At 38.4% G+C, this 22,071-nt stretch overlaps 1 protein-coding gene across 4 annotated transcripts in view; it reads right to left on the reverse strand.

Annotated features, from left to right (window-relative positions):
- Nucleotides 1–22,071, reverse strand: part of LOC139121894 (uncharacterized) — a 37,207-nt gene that overhangs the window by 9,601 nt on the left and 5,535 nt on the right. The window contains exons 3-4 of one of the 4 annotated variants that reach the window (XM_070687186.1): nucleotides 21,305–21,505; nucleotides 16,523–18,727 (exon numbers count right to left, since the gene is read on the reverse strand). The exons of 1 other annotated variant lie outside the window; for it this stretch is intronic. In XM_070687186.1, the coding sequence (XP_070543287.1) occupies nucleotides 18,498–18,727; nucleotides 21,305–21,505 (431 nt within the window). In that variant the 3' untranslated portion in view covers nucleotides 16,523–18,497. Of the gene's footprint in view, nucleotides 1–1,573; nucleotides 1,698–16,522; nucleotides 18,728–21,304; nucleotides 21,506–22,071 lie in introns of those variants that run through there. 2 more of the 4 variants (XM_070687185.1, XM_070687183.1) reach the window with 2 other exon arrangements.

Raw genomic sequence — 22,071 nt, forward strand, 5'->3', positions numbered from 1 at the left:
TTAATAAGGTCACGTGTCCTTTTGGAAAACTCCCTGGTCTATATAGAGCCACAACTGTTGGGGAGGGGGACCATTGTTCAAATGTGGAAAAATATGACCTCGGATGACTGCGCGGCCAATCCCGTGAGCACTTTTTGAATACAATGAAAATGTCTGCACCGTGAATAAACGCCCTAGATGGTGAAATCGAGTGACGCTAGCTGACAATATTACTTATCTCGACAAATCTACGCTCATTGGCAATAAGGTCGCCGAAGAAAAGCGGTTTTTCTGTGATGTGTCACTGGGTATAAACAGGGATTAAAACAGAGTTTAATATAGTTCAGTAATTGACTCCACATACAGTGATATTTCGCAACTAATGGTGCACGAGGGTCTTTAAAGTCCAGACGCCTTTGTGTGAATTTGTTCATTTCTAGTCACTGAAAAACAAAGTACGCAGTTTACTTTTGAATAAATTATTTGTATCATGCACACTCGCTGAGATAGCTGTTGAGCAATAAAGTGTCAAAATGTGTTATTTGCTTTTGGTACAGGGTCAATTATTTCTCTTCTATCATCGTGACTGACTGGCTATCACGACAATGCATTTATCCGGTCTGCTTTCCTAAACGGGCAGAGTCCATTATGAGCTACTTTACATTTCCTACGATGATAGGTAAGAGAGAGTATTCAGAACACACATCAATCAACAGTCGAGGAGAAAATGCACCACAAGACCCGCATTCATTCCATCGTCCTTGGCCGCCAAGGTCATAAGGACGACGGCAGACCTCTATGTGAACTTATGGCCTATATACAGTGTGAGATACGATGTACGTTGAGGCATTGAACCCACTGGCAGACTTCCATACTTAAAGGAACGCCTAAACCCGCTTCCATCCAAACATATTTGCTGATAAAAACACAAGCAAAAAGTTGTACCTCAAACACATCGTAATTCAGTCCGTTCGCGAAAATACCAGTAATTGATGTGCGCCTGCCAGCTGTCGCCATGGAAGCGACACGCTCTTAATACATACATTATCAGGCATATTAAGATGAGGCACAGGTATACCGATGTCCCTTAATAAAGTGAAGGTGGCATTTTTGTCAGAATATTGAATAACGTCACTTCCGACGTAAATATCGTTAAGGTATAAGCGTATAGTACAACGAGGAACTCAGATGACGAGACTGGACAATTCTATAAACAGCGAAAAATCATGACTGGTCCCAGGGCTTACTAAAGAGAGATACATATATCGCTGCAGTGATGACAAAAATTTTAGCAAAATGTAGATGACTCCAAATCCAACACATATCACCGGTCAGGTCCTATGATTAGCACACAAACTTAAACCGCCGGTCCACATTCAACATGTTCATGAGATGCCGTCCGAGAGTCGAGCGTCTGTGATTCACCAAAGCAATGCGTCTTACTCTTGTAGGCATGTATATGACACAATGCATGTACTAGTCACGTATTTCTGCTGATCTCGGGACTTTACCCTTTGGCCTCTCACTGATATTCTTGAGACTCTTACAAACTTGGGGTAGCAGTATCCGAATTAGCTTCTTAGTTTATACTTACTGTCGACGGACGCTTGAAATCAATATTACCAACAACTTGTACTTGAGAGCAATCCTATAGAACGTTATGAACGTATAGTGTCTTCAGTGGTCGGACAAGCTATGTAAGTCTTTCACAATCTAATGACTAACAAATCAGCGAACGTGATCGACTTAAACCACACCTTTTCCAGGGATCTGTTCAACGTATACTCATTAATATTTATGAGACCTCACTATAATTTATATTCGTGGGGTTTTCATCAGGCAGAACAGAATTGACCCCGGGTGTGACAGAGAAATAAACAAATAATTCATATACAACACGATTGGAACTAATTTGGGATAATTAGATCTTCGTAATTTTCAAATTTCTTAAAAATGTTAGGTGCCCTATAGCTGAATGTCTCAATATTACAAATTACCCATAAAAAACAAGTGTATAACGTAAAAAGAAAAGCAGACGTAAAAAGAAAAGGCAGATGAGCGCAGATTTTAAAGACATTACTTAACCATCCAATTATCCAAAATTAGTTCCAATCGTACAATGATGCAGACTCATCTGTGCAGACATACTATATTCTTGTAGCTAAATACTTTGTACTGCACGGGAGAATTATTTCTCTATCCAGAGCTTTCGACAACTATCCAGCCGTCTTTATCAATGGTGTTGATTAGCACCACTGCGCATGCGTGATCTTAAAATATTATCCCAGATTCGAGGAAGTTGATACCGTCCGCCATCCCGATTCAGCGTTGGTTTATGTGTTCTTATGTATATCGCTTCCTTAATACCTCTCTTGAACCAATCCGGCTCCCGATCCAAGATTTTCACATTTTCTACCATGAAATTATGACCCGGGGAATCATTGTGAATATGTTTTAGAAAAACCTCTGAAGTGACGCAGCTTGGACGCCGATGTTCTTTCACTCGGGCTTGCAAGGATCGTTCTGTTTCTCCGATATAGTCCATTTTGCATTCATTATCTCCACACCCTCACATCGGATGTGATAAATGGGACCACATACGTCTTTCGATGGTGTGGGATCCTTCGGGCATACCAGTAGTTGTCTGATGGTGTTAAAGGGCTTAGCGTGTAACTGCACACCATATGTTCTGAAAGTGTACTGCAATATTTCTGTTAGGTTTTTGATGTATAGAGCAGTTACGTGCACCTTCTTTTGATTTCCCGTATCAACTTCCCGGAATCTGGGATAATATTTTAAGATCACGCATGCGCAGTGGTGCTAATCAACAACATTGATAAAGGCGGCTGGATAGTTGTCGAAAGCTCTGGATAGAGTAATAATTCTCCCGTGCAGTACAAAGTATTTAGCTACAAGAATATAGTTCCAATCATGTTATACTGTTGTGTGCGATTGGAATGCCATACATAAAGGCTGTGTCATTGGATAACACACGAATTTCTGTGCTTTACCTAGAATTTGTGATGAACAGCCTATCAAGTACTTTTCATGATCGTGGTGTCCATGTCAAGAATATTGTCCTTTGCTAACGAAGGATACGTTAATTATGGAGTAAGAGTCATTAAGAGTGATTCAAAACAGCACTTCTTTACACAACAACTCAAATTTTAGCTCATGTGTTCACACATGTGAGCTTATGTCATAGCGATGTCTGTCTGTCTGTCCATGTGTGTGTGTGTGTGGATGTCTGTCTGTCTGTTTACATGATAACTCAAAAAACGCCTGTACAGATTCTGGTCAGATTTGGTGAACAGGTACCATTTGCTACTTTGCAAGAACCGATTAGATTTTGGTTAGTGTGGCTTGCATATTAATAAAGTTATGACATATCAATTTTTTCCATATACCGGTAATGGTTTCCCTATGGAGACATTTGATGGCAGTGTCGAACATATCAAGAAATACTGCACAAAATTTCATAAAACTTTTCACAGATGACAATCTCAGAACATTATGATGATACTGTGAGTGCCATGTCGTAAATAAGCTTATTTGCATATTTAATGAACTTTTGTAATTAGTGACATAACTCTGAAAGTCCTGCACCAAATTTGATGATGCATGCAACAAATATTGATCTGATATATAGCTAATTGTGCTTAGAAGCATTGGGCATGATAGATAGAGGAGAATATTCAGAACACACATCAATCAACAGTCAGGGGACAAAATGCACCACAAGAATTAAGCTGGCAAAACAAACCCGCACTCATTCCATCGTCCTTGGGCGTCAAGGTCATACGGACGACGGCAGATCTATGCGAACTTAGCGTCTCGGTTCGTGGTTTATGTCACCGCCACTACATACAGTGTAAGATACGATGTACATGGGTAGTCTCCATCATATATTAGGAGTTTTACTCGGGACTTCCGTACCTATAAACACTGTTTTAATTAGTGTACAAATTTCAATAAAATAATAATATCATTAAAGCCCCAGTATTTGTAACTTTTAACCTTTTTTTATGTTCGAAATTACATATTATTCTCTTACATCCATCGTGAAATGTTGTTCAGTAAAGAAATAAGCCAAATTTGTGCTCCTGTAGTGACATACAAACGCTAAATATTGCCCGATCGAGTTGGATTGCCGCGCGGGTTTGTTGACAATTTGTAGGCTGTGCACGTGATCGAGAACGCCGATACTGATGACATCATCGAGCCTGCAACATTCCTGGGGCTTTGCCATGCCACGCCACACTGCCCGGCCCGGGTAATCGCCCATGGTCACCGGCTGAATGACCTGCGAATGGTTTTATTTTGTTCTTCTCCGTTCAAATACGTACTGCTACTGTGTTTCAGAGGATACAGAACTTTGGCAGAGGAGGCTAACATTCTATTCTGGTACCGTGTGCGTTTACGGATTATTCAAACTGCAGTCGGCAGTGCACTGATGCGCACCCTGCAGTTGGTCACTTAGAACTCCGGGTACCGATGTAAAATCAAGACGACACTATATACACTTGGCCCACTTCTGTAGGCAAATAACTATCGAAATTGAGTAACTTGAAGTAATAAATTTCAGCTGATTGTCGCTTTAGCGGCAAGGTGATTGCGAAATCGAAGCAACATAGTTTGGCAATGTATGGTAGGCTGTCGAATGCAGTGAACGCGATGGCCCTTGGCAGCAAGTAAGGGAACCGTCAGTATTTACGACCTGGGGGTTATTCAAAAATTGAAAGTTATAAGGGGGTGCTAAAAATGTGTTTTCTTTGTCTTACTCTGTCCTCAATGACATAATGATTATTTGATTATATATATTTCACACTGATACATATTAAATAAAAAGAAAAATAAATACTCTAACAGTACAAATAAATATCAACTAGATGAAGCAAGGCAAAAAACTACAAGTAGGTGCTACTACTAGCAATACTTATTATGAAAGAGAAGATAGTGACGATGAGAATGATATCGTTGTTCATGTACGCAATGGCACCAGCGACATTAAAGATGAGGATCAACAGTGGTGATGATGATGTCACACAGTAGTTTTCTGCAGTCGTTACCAGGGTTGGAAGGAGAGGCTGGGTCATGGAGAAATGTTCTCCGACAGATATCACTATAAGTGCAAAGGATCTAGGACAAAACTGAACTGTTGTGAATTCATCCTTATATTATCATAGAAATGTATATTTTATTTGACTTGAGTTCAACAACCATTTGGACATTTAACCATACCATAATGACATGCTACCCATCCAAATTTAACAATACTATATGGTCGGAGACTGCTTATTAGGTGAGCTTTTATATCTACATATTATTACATGGGCTCAGGTAATCCAAACTTTCTGTTAGAGAGGGGGTTACTCAAAGTCATCATGGTTGGCTGGGGTGCGACTCAAAATTTCGGAGTTTCTAATGTATTCCTCCGACCCCCATGTTGTAAATAATGACGGCTCCCTAAACAGCTGTGCACGCTCAGAACGATCGGGACCAGTATACGCACTGCTGTATCTCAGCGAAAATTTAGAAAAAAACAATGGAGCTACTGCTAAGAAATTTACAGACTCTTGGCTCTTGATGCATCAGTTTCTGAGCTTTTATACTGGTAAAAAGGCATTCTGAATACAGCGGTAAATTTCCTCCCAAACGACAAAGGATAACACGCGGGCATTCTGCAATGGACGCTGTCAATTTTACCTTGCTGCAGGCCCCACACCAATCTCGGCCCGGCCCCGCTGCACTTGTACAGTCTACTACCTCCATGTAGTACAGCCTTACAGGTCTAGTAGCTGGCCAAACACACAAAAAACAACGTCGCAGTGTAAATTCCGTAGGTCAGAACCGTTGATCATAAATTTTCAGAACCAGTGATGTTTAAAAGTTTTGTATTGATCACTTCATTTAGGTTTATGTAGGCCCACAGTCCCTCTGTGGTAGGCCTAAATGACTTTCTCATCGAGCTGCGTCTATAATCGTCCCGGGCATTGTCCATGCAAATTTGGGGCCTGCCTTAGCTCCCTCCGATCGTCTGTAAACTACAGCCTGAGCAAATTGTACAGTTGTGAAAGTCAGATATGTATCATGAATTTTATACAAAAATATAAACAACAGAATCAAACCAAGAGGTAGTTTGCTGTCGGGCCGGGTGCGCAGGGGACGACTTTTCAGTGAGGCCGGGATCTCTCATGTGTTTGAACTTCCATCGCATCGCAGCTAGCCGATACTTGTTGTACTACTGTAGTCCTTGTGAGGATTAGATACCCGTTACGTTCGATATTATTTTGAAATACTTTTAAATTTAATAAGTAAGACTTTTGTACTGCATTCAAGATATAATTTTTCCTTTCTGAGCGTTTTCAATTACGCCGTACGGCAACGATATGCGAAGTTGATAGGCTGTGTTGCCTGCAGCGTAGCCTGGCCGTACACAAAACTTCGTTTGAGTAGACGGAGCAGAATCAGTCCCGTCATTTATTTTCAACGAAATTTTCATTATACTCCATAATGGAAGAAACGACTAGTTCAATGATTACAATGGTGAAGTGTTGAATTTTTATTCATATATGTTTTTCTCTCTCAATTCATTCTGCAAACTTGATCTCCGTACCATCGGTCACAACGTGCAGTGCCTTGCATGAAGCTCACAATCGACTGCCTCCGTTCTTAGTCTAGCTGTTCAAGACGTTTGTTTGCACGGCTCATTATAGTCGGAACAATCTATAAACACTTACATATTTATATCTTTCCGGTATTTCACCCAACTTTTGCGCGTTTTTAGCTGAGTCTCCAGTTTCGATGGACCAGACCTTTTCGAAGAGCGTATGGTTTCTACGGACGCCACAGTAAAACTTGCGTAGATGTGGTTGAGCATGCGCGGTGGTGTGATTACGTTTCGTTTCGTGTGTCAACAAAGCTGACTTCTGGTCCGGACAAGAAGTCATTTTTCACTCCTTTTACTGTTAATCGTGAGGCGGGCTGGGCATGCAAACCATGCGATTCAGTATTAATTATGGTCTACTTTCACATACTGAGGATGTCATTTTAATCAAAAATATGAAAAAAATTGTTAAAAGTTACAAATACTAGGGCTTTAAGCTTGCCTAAACCCGCTTCCATCCACACATATTCGATGGGGAAACTCACGTGCCTAGAAAGCAACAACACGTTGTACCTCAAACACATCGTAGTTTATTCTGTTCGCGACAATACCAATAATTGATGTATGTCAGGCAACTGCACCTATGGAAGCGACGCGGTCAGGCAAATCGGTCAAATTATACGAAGCTAAGGTATACCGATGTTCCTTAATAAGGTGCAGGTGGCGTATTTTTGTCAAAATAACGTCACTTCCGACGTAAACTTCTTAACGCAATCATGAATTTATAAAGGTATAAGGTATTTACGATGTTTTATAAAGGTATAGTACAACGATAAACTCAGATGATATGAGTGGACAATAACCAGAGAGAATAAAAAACAGTACAGTTTATAAAGTGTTATTATCAAATACACAAACTGAACTGCAACATTACGTATTATGTGCCCGAGAGCAGATGACAATTTGCCCTCAATTGTCTCCTGCTGCAATAAGAATACTGCAAACTTTTGGTGTCGTGGTCTTACGTTATCACTGGTTTTGTAACGATTTCTTTCTCTCCGTCGCTGTGTCACGTACAGTATTTGTCCTTTGAGAATCTTACGCTAAGTCACTGTGTTGCGCATATATATATATATATATATATATATATATATATATATATAATATATATATATATATATATATATATATATATATATATATATATATATATATACCGTTGTTGACTTTGTCAATGAATCGGTGATAATCTGGTGACAGCGTCCACAGATTAGTAATTTACCCCTGCTTGCTTTGGCTCATTAGGCAATCAAACGCATTAATATGTACACGCGAAACAGTGACAAAACTTCGCATAAGGTTGTCAAAGGACAAATACTGTACAATACAAAAGAAATCGTTACAAAACCAGCGATAATATGAGACCAAGACACCGAAAGTTGACAGTATTTTTTATTGGCAATTCATACCATAGTCAAACGTATTTAAACAAAATAAACCATAGCAAGGAGAAACCTTTGCTGAGACCGAGACACCCCTACCCCGCTTCTACCCCTGGGGACGGACATTTATTCAATTAACCCTTATGATGTCGGTACAGATGGGAGCACATTGGATGAAGAGAAGCAGGGGTTCGTAGAAAATTGAGTTCACTTTAGCCATCTCGAGTCAGACTCTTTATGAGTGTGATTGCATGAAAGATCTCATGTGCCTATGAGATAATTGTCAGAAGTAACTATCCATATAACCTTAATTGAATTTCGGGTTACACTTGACTTAGTAAATGTCATTAAAATATATACTGTAATCATAAGTAAACATGACACATTGACAATTCGTTTTCATACTCTAGTAGTGACTAATGGTTTTCAATACGATTGGGGGGGGGGGGGGGGGGCTGAAGGAATCGCGATATTGAAACCTTAATTTTTTCAGACCCCCCCCGTCAATAAACTAAAACAATTTCAAATCCCCCGCTATATAATCGAAATTTTTCAAATTCCCCAACCTATCACAAGCCCGTATATCAGTAAGGGACGGACCATTAGATCTTGGGAGGGGGGGGTGGTCAAAAACAGAAAAAAAAAAATTTTCAGAGCAGAAAGTTAGGAAAAAAAAAATTTTCAAACTAGTTTGCAAAATAAAAAAAAAATAAATAAGAAGACAAAGGCGTAAAAAAAAAAAATCTGCAAAAGTCTTTAAAATCTTGAAATTTTTTTAGATTTTACCGACAGAAAGCAACTTTCTGTATTTTTTAGTACATCCTCCTGGCACATTTTTAATTTTAATTTATACATTTAGAGTGACTGTATCCCTTATACTGGAAGTTGTACTTATCTTATTTTTTCAGGACTTTTGTATTCTGATCACTTGAAAATTATGAAATTATAGAGCCTGTTTTCTACTTGTTTCCTGCGTACAAACCAAGCAGGTACACTAGGTAAAACATTGAAACTATGGTATGGTTGTCAAGACAGAAAGTTGTATTTGCCTTTTAAGATCAAGGTAAACAGATGCAGGCCACATCAGTTTCATTTTTTCACAGCATTTTATTGCAATGATGAATGCAAGAATGGGTGAACAAGTAGAAACAAGTCAATAATGATAAAACAACATATCAAGTCATTATGTATTATTTTGCTTTTAAAAAGGCATTTTCAATTCTTTTTTCTCAAAAAACAGCCTCAAAAAACGACAGCAACACATGTTTTAACATTCAACAATACACTACGCAGAATGCCATCTATCCAACAAATCCCAACACAAAAACACACAAAAGGGTTGAACTTTGAAAGTTTCTCGATAGCAAATACTGAATAAATCTGCATGAATAATCGTTTTTTGTGTAGCAAATTTCAAAGAAATTGGACAACCCCATTCAGAGAATACAGATTTTTTTACCATGAATGGCATAAATTGCCCTAAAAAGACAAATATTGAAATTTCAACACATCTATACATATCCAATCAATTTGGACATGCTGCTACAGAGAAATAGATGTTTTGATCAAAAGAGGGCAACAATTGCTCTAAAAACACAAATATGCAAATTTAACTATATTATTTAGCTTATTTTAGCTTCTCAGCTTGTCAAAATCAATTGTAAATCATGAGATATGCATGATGTTTGGTGGGGTGAATGTAGGCTTTTCACCACGCAGTAGAAAGGGAAGCCAGGAAACCAAAATAGTCAATTTTCAAAACTATAGGAAGCTACTGAGGAGCAAGAAGACCATGTTTCAGAGGAAGATGTGTAATCCAAAAAAAATGCTCCCAAAGTGCCACCAAATAACACCATTTTTATCTCTATTTTTCAAAAGCTCCAACAGGAGGGGGACACCCCCCTCCTGACCTCCCCCCGCAAAAATACTCCCCAGGTGCCACCAATAACACCATTTAATCTCTATTTTTCAAAAGCTCCAACAGGAGGGGGGACACCCCCCTCCTGACCTCCTCCCGCAAAAATACTCCAAAGTGCCACCAAATAACACCATTTTTATCTCTATTTTTCAAAAGCTCCAACGGCAGGAGGGGGACACCCCCGCCTGACTATCCCCCCGCACAAAAATACTCCCCAAGTGCCACCAAATAACACCATTTTAATCTCTATTTTTCAAAAGCTCCAACAGGAGGGGGGACACCCCCTCCTGACCTCCCCCGCAAAAATACTCCCAAAGTGCCACCAAATAACACCGTTTTAATCTCTATTTTTCAAAAGCTCCAACAGCATCAGGGGGACACCCCTATCCTGACCTCTCCCCCCCCTGTGACCGCTTGCGTGGCCGCTTGTGGTGCTTGGCACCACATCTTTGCCCTCTTTATCTTCAGACAGCGACGAACTAAAAAAAATTATAAATCTGAAAATTTACTCTGAAAAAAATTTGCACAGCTAATCTCAATTGGAAAAAAAAAATTTCAGAAATTTACAATAGTAAAAAAAAAATTTTCACAATTTCATTGTGACCACCCCCCCTCCCAAGGTCTAATGGTCCATCCCTAAAGGATGCGCTGAGCAGAGTAACGTACAAAAAATTTGTTTCAAAAGTACAAGACATATATGAATTAGATGCTACTCAACACGATTGGAACTAATTTGGGATAATTGGATCTTTATAATTTTCAAATTTCTCAAAAATGTTAGGTGCCCTATAGTTGAATGTTGCAATATTACAAATTACTCATCAAAACAAATGTGTAAATTAAAAAGAAAAGCAGATGAGCTCACATTTCCAGATTAAATCGACATTACTTCACCATCCAATTATCCCAAATTAGTTTCAATCGTGTTACTCAAAATTGACAATACCAGAAGGTAAAAATATTCCATCATACACATGTTTTCATCTCTGAAATTTTTGGTGTAATAATGTCAAATTTGGTTAAAAAATAAACATTCCATTTAGTCACATATTTTTTTCATTTAGTCTTTACTGTTCAAAGTTTGCTTTTTTATTATTTCATGATGAGAATGTGAAAATTTAGAAAATCAAGCATAGTGACCCTATCTTTTTTCTTATGCCAGAATTCAAAAATCCCCGATAACTTTTCAAGTCTCCTGGTCTTCCACGTGTTGCTCTCTGGCTTGATCTTGTGTACAAGTATGTTTCACTGTCATGAGCGTCATTTGACCCAAACTCTTCTTCAACTACCATGTACATCAGAGTCAGAGCTATCTCTGTCACTGCTCAGGTATGCAGTGACAGTGACACTGCAGTAGCAGGGCGGTAACTGATAGTGACACTGCCCGCAGGGAGTAGCTGTATTAACTTTGATAATTTTGACAATATTTTTGTTCAGTTTTTCAACTGTGTTCTTGTTCTACTCCCTGCACCATGTTGAATTGTCCACTATTCAGCTTGCTAACACAGCCTGTGTATGTGTAACATTTGTATCACTGACAACTGACTGTCAGTCTGGACTCTAATTAAAGTATCTCCTAATACATATTTGTATGTACAGGCTTTGTCAATAAACTTGATATTGTGTGTTTCAGCATGCTGTAGGGAGACAGCAAGAAACTGCAGTTGATTTATTGCACAGAAATATTGCAAAATCATCAACAGTTGCACCTTCTGCCCTATTACTAGGATCAAGTTTGTTTTTTTACGACAAATCATACATATTTACATTTTTTCAAGATAAAAGTCATGTAATATGACAGAATAGTTCTAGATTTTGTTAAACTATTACAAACATTACAACAAGTGGATGACATAGAAATAGTATTCATTTTAATCGAATTACCTACAAAACTTTGAAAATGCAAAACGTAAAAGGGAACCAAAAAAATTTCAAGTTCTCCCAGCAGGCAGAGCAAAATTTTCAAGTTCTCCTCTAATACCCCAAAACTTTCGAATTCCCCTGAATTCCTCCAACCGAATAACCATTTTTTGTGAACGCAGCCTAATATTGTCATTTAAGTTTTTGCGTGTGGGCTTTTATAAATTTTACAACACTTTATCTTTGTATTAAATGACGATGTGCCATGCGCATTTTACAGAATGAGTTCAGTAAAGATTACGTCAAACACCATTTAGTTTCATCATTATGTATAAAATTCTGAAAGGCAGACAATACAGTGTAAAAAGTTGCTACAAACCGTATTATCTTTTGAAAATACAGAATGAAGTATTTCGGTAACGTACTGCAGTCATTACTTAAAAAAGTCCATGTAAAATCAATATCTCTCTCTCTCTCTCTTTCTCCCTCTCTCTCTCCCCCCCCCCTCTCTCTCTCTCTCTCCTCTCTCTCTCTCTCTCTCTCTCTCTCTCTCTCTCTCTCTCTCTCTCTCTCTCTCTCTCTCTCTCTCTCTCTCTCTCTCTCGTAAGTAGTCTTCACCGCATCAATGTGTTTTCTGTCTGTAACAATGTCGAATAATTAACTGACCGTTTTGCAAGTTTATTGTAAGATTTCCAGAAAAACTGACACACTTGCTGACGAAATCATCCGTTGTTAGGCAGGTGTTATTGCTAGGTCGGGATATGGAAAGCAGGCTTCATTCTTCAAATACACTTGTGGGACGGCATATTTAATGTACGTGCAAGATGGGCAACGTAAGGTTACTGTTTCTGAAGGGAAGTTGTACAAATGCAGTATCAATAGGATTGCATTAGAAAGTATCGAAATGCTACCAATGAAGGCTATAGTGTCAATTTAAATAATAGTAGAAACAACAAGATAATCATTCGATATGAGTTCTCATTACAGTGCTCCAAACCACCCGAAAATTGCGATGCCACTCACATAAGCTCCACCACGGTACTGGAAATCATGGCTTCGTATATCGTTCCATATTTATAGTGCTATATTGATCATACCCAGAAGTTGGCAGGTATTTTGTCGTTGTTGTTATTTGCGTGTACATCATATATTTTCAGGGTCGGAGCACAGTTTCATACCTTTTCGATCTTTGTGTCATTTACTTAATAAAACTACCAAAACATGGAAACATCTCTATTTATCACAGAGCAATGAGAATTATCAAAGGGAGAAAAACAATGATTTTGGATATTATTTTTTTCAAATGTCGCTTTATTGATCATGCGCCTCGAAGATCGTACTTGTCGCAAAGAAAGTGGTGTATCCATCGACTATAACAGAAGAAAATTACTTGAGACGGACAAAAAATGGACAAATACGAATAATTTTAGTCCACGATACGCCGCAACTTAAGGACAAAAATGAATCCCAGGATTACTTTCTCATCGATTGAAGGGCAAGAAACTTTACAGAATATAGAATATTTAGATATTATTCCCTAATATTTTTCTTCGTTCAGCGAAGGAAAATACGAGTGACGTAATGACCGTGTCACCACGAGTCGAAGACGAGTGGTGACACGGTCATTACGTCACGAGTATTTCCGAGCTGAACGAAGAAAAATATTAGGGAATAATATACTTATCACATGCACAAGCCAAGAATTCGTTATTTTTTGCAAAACAAAATAAGTTTTCCATGACGATTCCGCGTTTAAACTTTTGAACTACTTTAGGAATAAATATCAGTACGCCGTGCAGAAGTTGTCAATCATTTCCAGTCGTCGGTAGTGTGCGTTAACGCTCACGTTCGTTCGTGTGTGGAGCAAATGACAGCTCTCGGTCTACACGTAGGCTGCCTTCCGCAAAGTTATACTCTATTTCAAAGATAGTATAGTCCTAGAAATTTATCACAGACGAAGATACGCTATTTTTCGGGAACAAATATCGACTGAATCTCGACGGCGCGAACACTGCAAACGTCGCGCCTGACCCTGTTTGCAATGCGTACGGAACCCACGGTATACGCGACCAGCTTCGAGTTCGTTGTTTCCGCAAATTATTCACGTAATTCCTTCGGAATATACAGGCGGTACACTCTTGTGTTTACATTGTTTGGATTAGTAATGTCGTAGTCTGAAAATATCGATTTCATTACTTTTGATCGTGAGAGAAACATCGGCCGCCATGTTGTTTGTTTACATATTTACGAGCACACCGAAGATCGACAAAAAAAGGTCCGACGCACCAAAATTGATGACATAGACGCGGGTTGTCGTGACGTAGAACGACCAGAGAATAAATCCCGTATTTTTGTTCGGAGACGACAAACTTGGCTTGTGCATGTGATAACGTAACTTATACCATTCAAAAACAGTGTTAGACCAGAGTTGTATGATCAAGGACGGGGGTTACTAGCTACTAGTAACTCACAGAAAGAGGAAATGATTATTGGCTGTTTTGACGTCACCGACTTGAACTTACCTGCATTACAGATACAAATGATCGTCATGACAAGGAAAGTACGGGCAAAGATCCCCATGGCTGTCTTGACTTAAAAATGAAATTACGAAAAGTTAAGTTTCTAAGATTTCCAGTACAAATAGGACGGGCTATTTCGTCCTAGGATGACATCAAATATATTGTCATTGGACTGATTGGAAAGACGTGGTCTCATAGAACTTATATCAGGATTCAGGAAATGTCAAAATGTTGTTTCTAAAGATGATTTGAGTTCGTAAACTCTAAAAGTCGCTGAAGACAACTCAAGTCCATTTTGAAAATAATTGGAACCAAAAACCGTGTGCACTTTCACATATTTTACAGTGCCAATCGTTTGGCCCATATTGTTATACTGAAAAGTTCATACATGTTCTTGCATGCAGTTTAGGTGTCATGTCATACCCTTTTGTCATCACATGCAGTATTACACTGATTCTACATCATCCGTGTGCTTGATTACAGTACCTCAGAATCCAAAAGGAATAAAAACAGTAGCAGATGAAAAGCTCATCCCAACAGACTCACCATAACTATGGCATTCTAGTTGAAAATAAGAACAGACAAATACAACAAACAAGAAAACCAAAAAAAAAATAAGCGTCACCTTTAAGACATCAAATTATTTTACGTGTTAGTGGTTTACAGTAAAAGGAGAACCCTCCTTGAAGAAACATCCTCCGCCGGCCTACAATAACAATAATAGGATTCCTTAAATTGGACAAGAAAAAAAGAACACCCCCAACCAAAAAAGGGGAAAGTGAACACAACGATTGTCTCATTATTTCCGTGTATCAAAGAGAGAACAATGAACAACTGCAACAACAAACAAGCACACAAACAACAAAAACAAACGAATTAAATGGTCTTTAAGATGTAAGACCACTGGGTATTCTGATTTCGACTTGTCCTGTTGTAAAGTACTTTGTCTTCAATATAAATCAATTTGACGCAGAAAGGCAAGCCTTATTCGAGGGACTGGGGCAGTACGATAATTAGATTGTAAGGAAATCAAGTTCAAGTGAAAACATGGGGACACCTTTGAGATCAGGGGCACTTTTGAGGTCTAAAAAGCATTCGAGTTCCCTCTTCGCACACCTGTATAGTAGAGTGTTTTTTTCAACATGCTCTAGAAATATTAATTGAAAGTTTTATCTATCGTTGATTATAATGGTGGGAAAACGCCGATGAAAAGGCAAAAAACTCGATACGGAGCGGGATTTTGTCTCAACGAATCTATCTCGTTGGCAACTCTTTAAACCACTACTTTGTTCATCTTGACCTTTGGTCCAATAGGCGCAAAAGAGCGCAATTTCTTTCGTTTTATCATGTCACATATTTGCTTTTCAGCTTCTAGTCTATTGATTAGGGAGTTGTACACCTCGGATTCGCCCCAAACGGTTTGGTTAAGTCAGCCGCGCCTCGGGCGAAACCCTAGTGGCAGTTTAGAGGACAGGAATGAATGAGCATTAGGGACTGGACAGTTCTTCAGCCGTGAATGGGGTTAATCCAAGGGGGTAACCCTGGTATTTACTTTGATGATGGGGTCACCGTGATTTTTGAAATGCTCAATAAGGGGGGTCAGTGTGTTAATGAATTAAGATATAGGCTTATAATGGCACAATATCAGCCACAAATTGCATCATTCAATTGTAGTTTTCGGCGCACCCTTCGGACGCGTAACTTTAATATTCTCAGAGATATCTTGATGTTTGCAAATTGAAAATCTGCTCTGCAAAGTGTACTCATCATTGTGAAACCTGCATTTTTGATACAAAACTTTACCCACACATGATGAAAAACAGATCGCGACTTTTCAGTGAGCAAATCATGGCTTCATTAACACTTAACATGATGGCTGGTAACATTGCAATGACCCAGTGACGTTTTTGATTTACTGCTCTTCTCTTTTAATATTAGCGATTGCGTGAATCTATTTACAACAGTTTGGACATCTGGTTATGCGCAGAAAGTTCGGAATACATTCACAGCTCAGTCGAAATACTGTATGTTTGCACTCTTTGGAATTTAAAATTTGAAATCATATACTACAACTGACATGTCAACAATTTTACCACGGACATCCTTCTTTATGAGCTGCTATTAAACGAGTTATTTGGTCATGGCGATAAGCCCCCCCCCCCCATGTTGGTGATTGAGGGATCAGGGAGAGCATTTATAATAACAGATATGTTTAATAACAGATAAGTTTTCTTTGACATACTATACAGAGATAGTGATGAACAGTTACAGGCACACACATGACAAAGGCAAGGTTTGTATAATAAAACAGTTTTATGCATGACATTTTATTGATCATAACTCCTTAACGAATATTGTCTACAATACCCTGCAGTTGCCCCAGTCGCCGGCTCTGCCGGCTCGCTGACCTTTGCTCCGTTCAACTGCTGAGGGGGCTTGCAAGGTCTAAGTCGTAGTTGTCGAGGAGCTGAGGGAGAGTCTAATCTCTGGGTCTGCCATGTCACCAGCATTGTTTTGTACAGATTGCAAAGTATTTGAATCTGTTTCTGGTTGCCCTCTTTTCTGTTATTTGCTGAGTATGTGGCACATAACTGTGTCCCTTATGGTCAGTGTATTTTAACCATACAATTGAATTCTGCATTGGATTGTCACTTGACTTTTTAATTTAATTTCCATAGAAATAGTCATTTTGAATACTATCATACAACCGAAATTGCCAGAATATCGTGCCCATGAAAGTGAGCTAGGTACCCAGGGCTAAGGAGAAGCACAGAGAACTGAGAGTGTTGACTCATGGAAAAAAGAGAAGCAGACCTAAAGGTATGAACATAACACCGAAACTGTATGCTCAAGTAGCCATGTCAAAGTAGGCAGTTTTCTACTGCTGATGTGGTGAAGTGAGGCTCTTCTGGCCATAACACCGCGATACCATTTGGCACCACAATATATTTATGTGTGTAATATTCATTGATAAAGACTTGCAATGTCAAAAAAATACTCTATGTATTTCCTGATCATCATATTCCAATATTAGGTTAACATCAATTCATAGTGAAAAACAAAATCAATCATACTTTTAATTTATATTTCTGTTGTGTTGATTTATATAAATTACATCTATTTCCCCGGAATACTTTTGTACACAGAAACAATGCAATTTTGACTCAGTGGCAAATTTTGAAAGTAAAGCGATCCCCTCTATGCTTTGTCAAAAAGCACGACCCCCTCGGAGTTTCGAATCCTGGATTACGACGGTCTGCCCCTGGGGGTACCGGGTGTGAAGGATGACAATAGGCTGAAAGTACTATAAACTAAGTCGCTACTTTATTACAAGTAAATTGAAGACTGGATCTTATAAAAAATTGAAGTATAGGCCCACAAGAATTAATCAATGACTCATAAATGATTGAGACAAATTAGAGCGTCATCGTTTAACATTAAATGTCGACACAAGCGAGCTACTATAAAGATGTGTTACTTAGCAGTACAGATTTGCCAATGGTAGCGAATTTTATTCTACGTTAATTCGCAAACTGTACGAAATTTGTACATCATGTACAAAACACTGAACATAATGTTGAGGAAGAAAAAAATTAACAAGTGCACATACTTCATATTCTGATACATCCTGAATAAGAAACAAATTTAAATGTGTAACGTTCACACACAATGAACATATCCGAACTACCCTAGATGTTACGAAGTGGAAAGATTTGTAGGTCGTAAGTTACTGTCATATTACTCTGAACGGGGACAGTTTCTGTAAATCAACACACAAGCATTCCAACCCGATAATGTGTTCTTCAGAAAATATACTTTTAGGTTTGCTTCGCTTTTACAGGTGATTATGCTTGCACGTTATTTGAAGGGACCACTTCTCATTCCATTATCTGAAAATTACATCCTATGAAACTCCCAAATCGAATTGAAGTAAGCTTACAATCACTGGGAAGCCGTCTACTTTTCACTAATCTACCGAAACCCTTATTCCCACAGAGAGAATAATACATTTGAAACTTTCAATTTGAGACATGTGAACCACGCAGTACAACATTGCTTTGTGTTTTGCCTATTCTAGTTTCTAGGAGCGTGTGCTCAGGAATCCTAGGGTGTACAGTACAGTTTTTAAAGTACCATTAGCAGATACACCAAACTGAATTGCATCATTACTGCTAACAAGCCAACTTAAGGGACACCCCACTGGATGTAGACTCATCGGAATAACAGAGCTGACCGGACATGTACTCGTCTGAAAATTCAACTGTGTCCAGAAAACTCAGAACACCTCCTAGAAAGTCTGGTTCTCCTCCATAGGTACCAGACAAGTCTTCACACGTATTCCCTTGGTCAGAGTCTTTTCGGACACATGTCCTAATGTACACTGCAACAGTCTGATTACCATCTGAAATAGAAATGAAGAAACATGGTCACAGATAATGGTTACTTTTACAGTCATTAATGCTTTGTGATTCTCCATGTTTGTTAAAGTCTACCTATACAAGATTGATACGTCATTGTCAGGCATTATATGTTTTGTTTACCCCAACTTCTCTGCCTGATATATATTTAGTAATTCATACATTCAGTGTTCGGAAGGACTTTGTATATGAGCGCGATAGTGATGAAGGGCTTTGAAAAGAGCCCGTGCATACAAACAACGACTTTTGCATCGAGAAAAAAACTATTAACATTGCAAGTTGTTTATACTTAGTATTGAATTTCGAGGACGTCTATGAGATATATTTATTAATTAAAAGCTTTTCTTTGACCTTTCGATCATCGCCCTTGTGCACTCTTGAGGTTCGCAAAACAGGACGATGTTCTTAGATGTTGGATTAAATATTTGGTAGTCGGTAATAGGTCGAATCTTATATTCGTTTTATATCATGGAAAAGTTGTCCGACCAAGTATTAAGTTTTTTAAGATGATCGCTTTAATCATGTTTGTCAAATTGACAGCCATGGCGTGGATACCATGTGCGTTATGAAGCGTTCAGTTATTATTGCCGGGGTTGGGCCGGCAAATTTTTTCTGCGCACCTGTCAAAATAAGTGAACCCCCTACCCATTGAATCAAAAAATTGATGACCCCCATTAAAGATGACAGAAATTTCATGACCACCTCCCCCCATATTGCTTGAGTAAAGCTGCACACACAAACACCCCTGGAGGGGGGGGGATAGAATTTACACGGGAGTCAATGAGAAAACTATGAATAATTTTTTCCAGTTCAAAAATAGGTAAATCTATGTATTTATGTACTCTCGATTATTAATATTAATGTATTTGATTAGACTTGGGTGGTTCAAAATGGATATGTGAGCAAGAAATTAGATTTTAGAATTTCAACGAACTGTTGATTCACTATACATGGTAGTCTAAGAGGAAACTATGAATAATTTTTTTCCAATACAAAATTAACTAAATCTTTGTATTTATGGACTTTTTATAATTCATTTTAAAGTACTTATTTAGACTAGGATGGTTAAAGGTTGATATGTGTACAAGAAATTGGATTTTGGAATTTCACCGAAATGTTGATTCACTATACATTGGCGTCTATGAGAAAACTATGAATAATTTTTTTTACAATGCTGAACTAAATTAATTTGTGCTTTTACAGGTGTTTGACGATTGATACAAATGTGCTTGGTTCAAATAAAGTATTTGAAAGTTCAGATGTTGGCAATAATTATGATATTGGAATTTCACCTAAAAGTGTAATTTCACTTTTTATGGCACTAGTAGTCTACAGGTAACTGTTAAATAATTTCCCTTACAAAACTTGATATATCTCTAATATGTAAGTAATAGGAATTGTTCATTGCCCTAAGTGAGTTCGATTTACATTAAGACAAGCCTCAGAGTTGCCAAGTCAAGATGTTCATGTGATAATTATACTTTCGTTCAGATTTACAGTTAAATGGCTTCACAGAATTAAATCGTGCAGAGAATCATTTTAATGTCCCAGAATAGTTCGGAACACTGAAACTGCTTTTTGACGGGACGGATGCTTATGAAAATTAAGTAACCCCTCTGAGCTGTTTGAAAAATACATGACCCCCCTTGCAAATTTCAAATTTAAGGTGCCCCCCCCCCCGAATTTTGCCGGTTCACCCCCGGTCGTAATAACGGAATGCTCCCTTGTGTGTTTTCTGTCATATGGAAGAGTAATGGGTCAGAATCAGGGATTGTTGGCTTGATTGGGGTGGCAGTGTAGCAAGTGCTGTAGACAAGATTAGCTTTGCGTTAGTGTGTACAGATCAGCTATCGTTACAGATGGAGTCACATTGGATGAAAGGGAGCAGGGTTAATAGGAAATTGAGTTAAGCCATCTCGAGTCAGACTCGATATGAGTGTGATGACACGAAAGCTCTCATTTGAGAATTGTCAGCATTAGCTATCCATATAACTTCAATTGAATTTCGGGTAAAACTTGACTTAGTAGATGTCTTTATATATGCATAATGTAATCATAAGTGAAGCGTGACACAAATTCGATGTCATATCTTAGAGGTGACAAGGAAATGGTTTACAATGCTAATATCGTCATTTACGTTTTTACTTGTTGACTTTTATAGATTTTACCACAATTTATCATACATATTAAATGATGTGCCATGCACATTTTACAGAACGAGTTTAGTAAAGACTGCGTCAAACACTTTTGTAGTTTCGTCATTTTCTATACTACAATGCTGAAAGACAGAGTATATACAGTGTGAAAAGTTGATACAAAGTGTAATGATTTTTTTTTTGGAAATACAGAATGAAGTATTGCGGTCCGTAGAGACAATACTTTGACAAAGGTCCATGCAAAATCAAATCAAATCAAAATCAAGTCTCTCTCTCTCTCTCTCTCTCTCTCTCTCTCTCTCTCTCTCTCTCTCTCTCTCACACACACACACACACTGATTCGTAAATAGTTTTCACTGCATAAATGTGTTAGCTGTCTGTAACAATGTCGAATAACCAGCTCACCATTTACAACGTTAGCTGTGAGATTTCCAGAAAAACTGACGCACTTAGCGACAAGATCATTTGTTGTTGTACAGGCTGTTGTTGCTAGATCGGGATTATCTTCATCATACTCCGATGGAAGGCAGGTCTCATCTTTCGAACTCACAGGCGCGTCGGCATGGTCAATGTACTTGCAAGATGGGCAGCCTACGTTTTCTATTACTGAAAGGGAAGTCGTACAAATGCAGTATCTACATAATTGCATTAGAAGAGTTTACCGAAATGCTACCAATGAAGGCTTTAGTGTCAATTTGAATGATAGCAGAAACAACAAGGTAATCATTCGATATCGGTTCTAATTACAGTTCTCCAAACTACTCAAAGATTGCGATTCCATTCACAAAGGCTCCTTCACCGTGGCTTTGTGTACCCTTCCATATTTAACGCGATTGGAACTAATTTGGGATAGTTGGATGGTGAAGTAATGTCGATTTAATCTACAAATGTTATCCCATCCGCTTTTCTTTTTATATTAACACTTGTTTTTATGGGTAATTTGCGATTTTGCAACAAACAGCTATATGGCACATAACACTTTTGAGAAATTTGCAAAATATGAAAATCCAATTATCCCAAATTAGTTCCAATCGTGTTATTTATATTTTCTGTGTTGATTATACCCAGAAGCTGGCAGGTATTTTGTCGTTGTTATTTGCGAGGTGTACATAATATATTTTCAGGGTCGGAGCACAGTTTCATACTTTCCACGCAAAGTGTACGATTTCTAC

This window comes from Ptychodera flava, chromosome 21 (genome assembly GCF_041260155.1).
Source record: "Ptychodera flava strain L36383 chromosome 21, AS_Pfla_20210202, whole genome shotgun sequence".
In the NCBI taxonomy this organism is placed as follows: domain Eukaryota; kingdom Metazoa; phylum Hemichordata; class Enteropneusta; family Ptychoderidae; genus Ptychodera; species Ptychodera flava.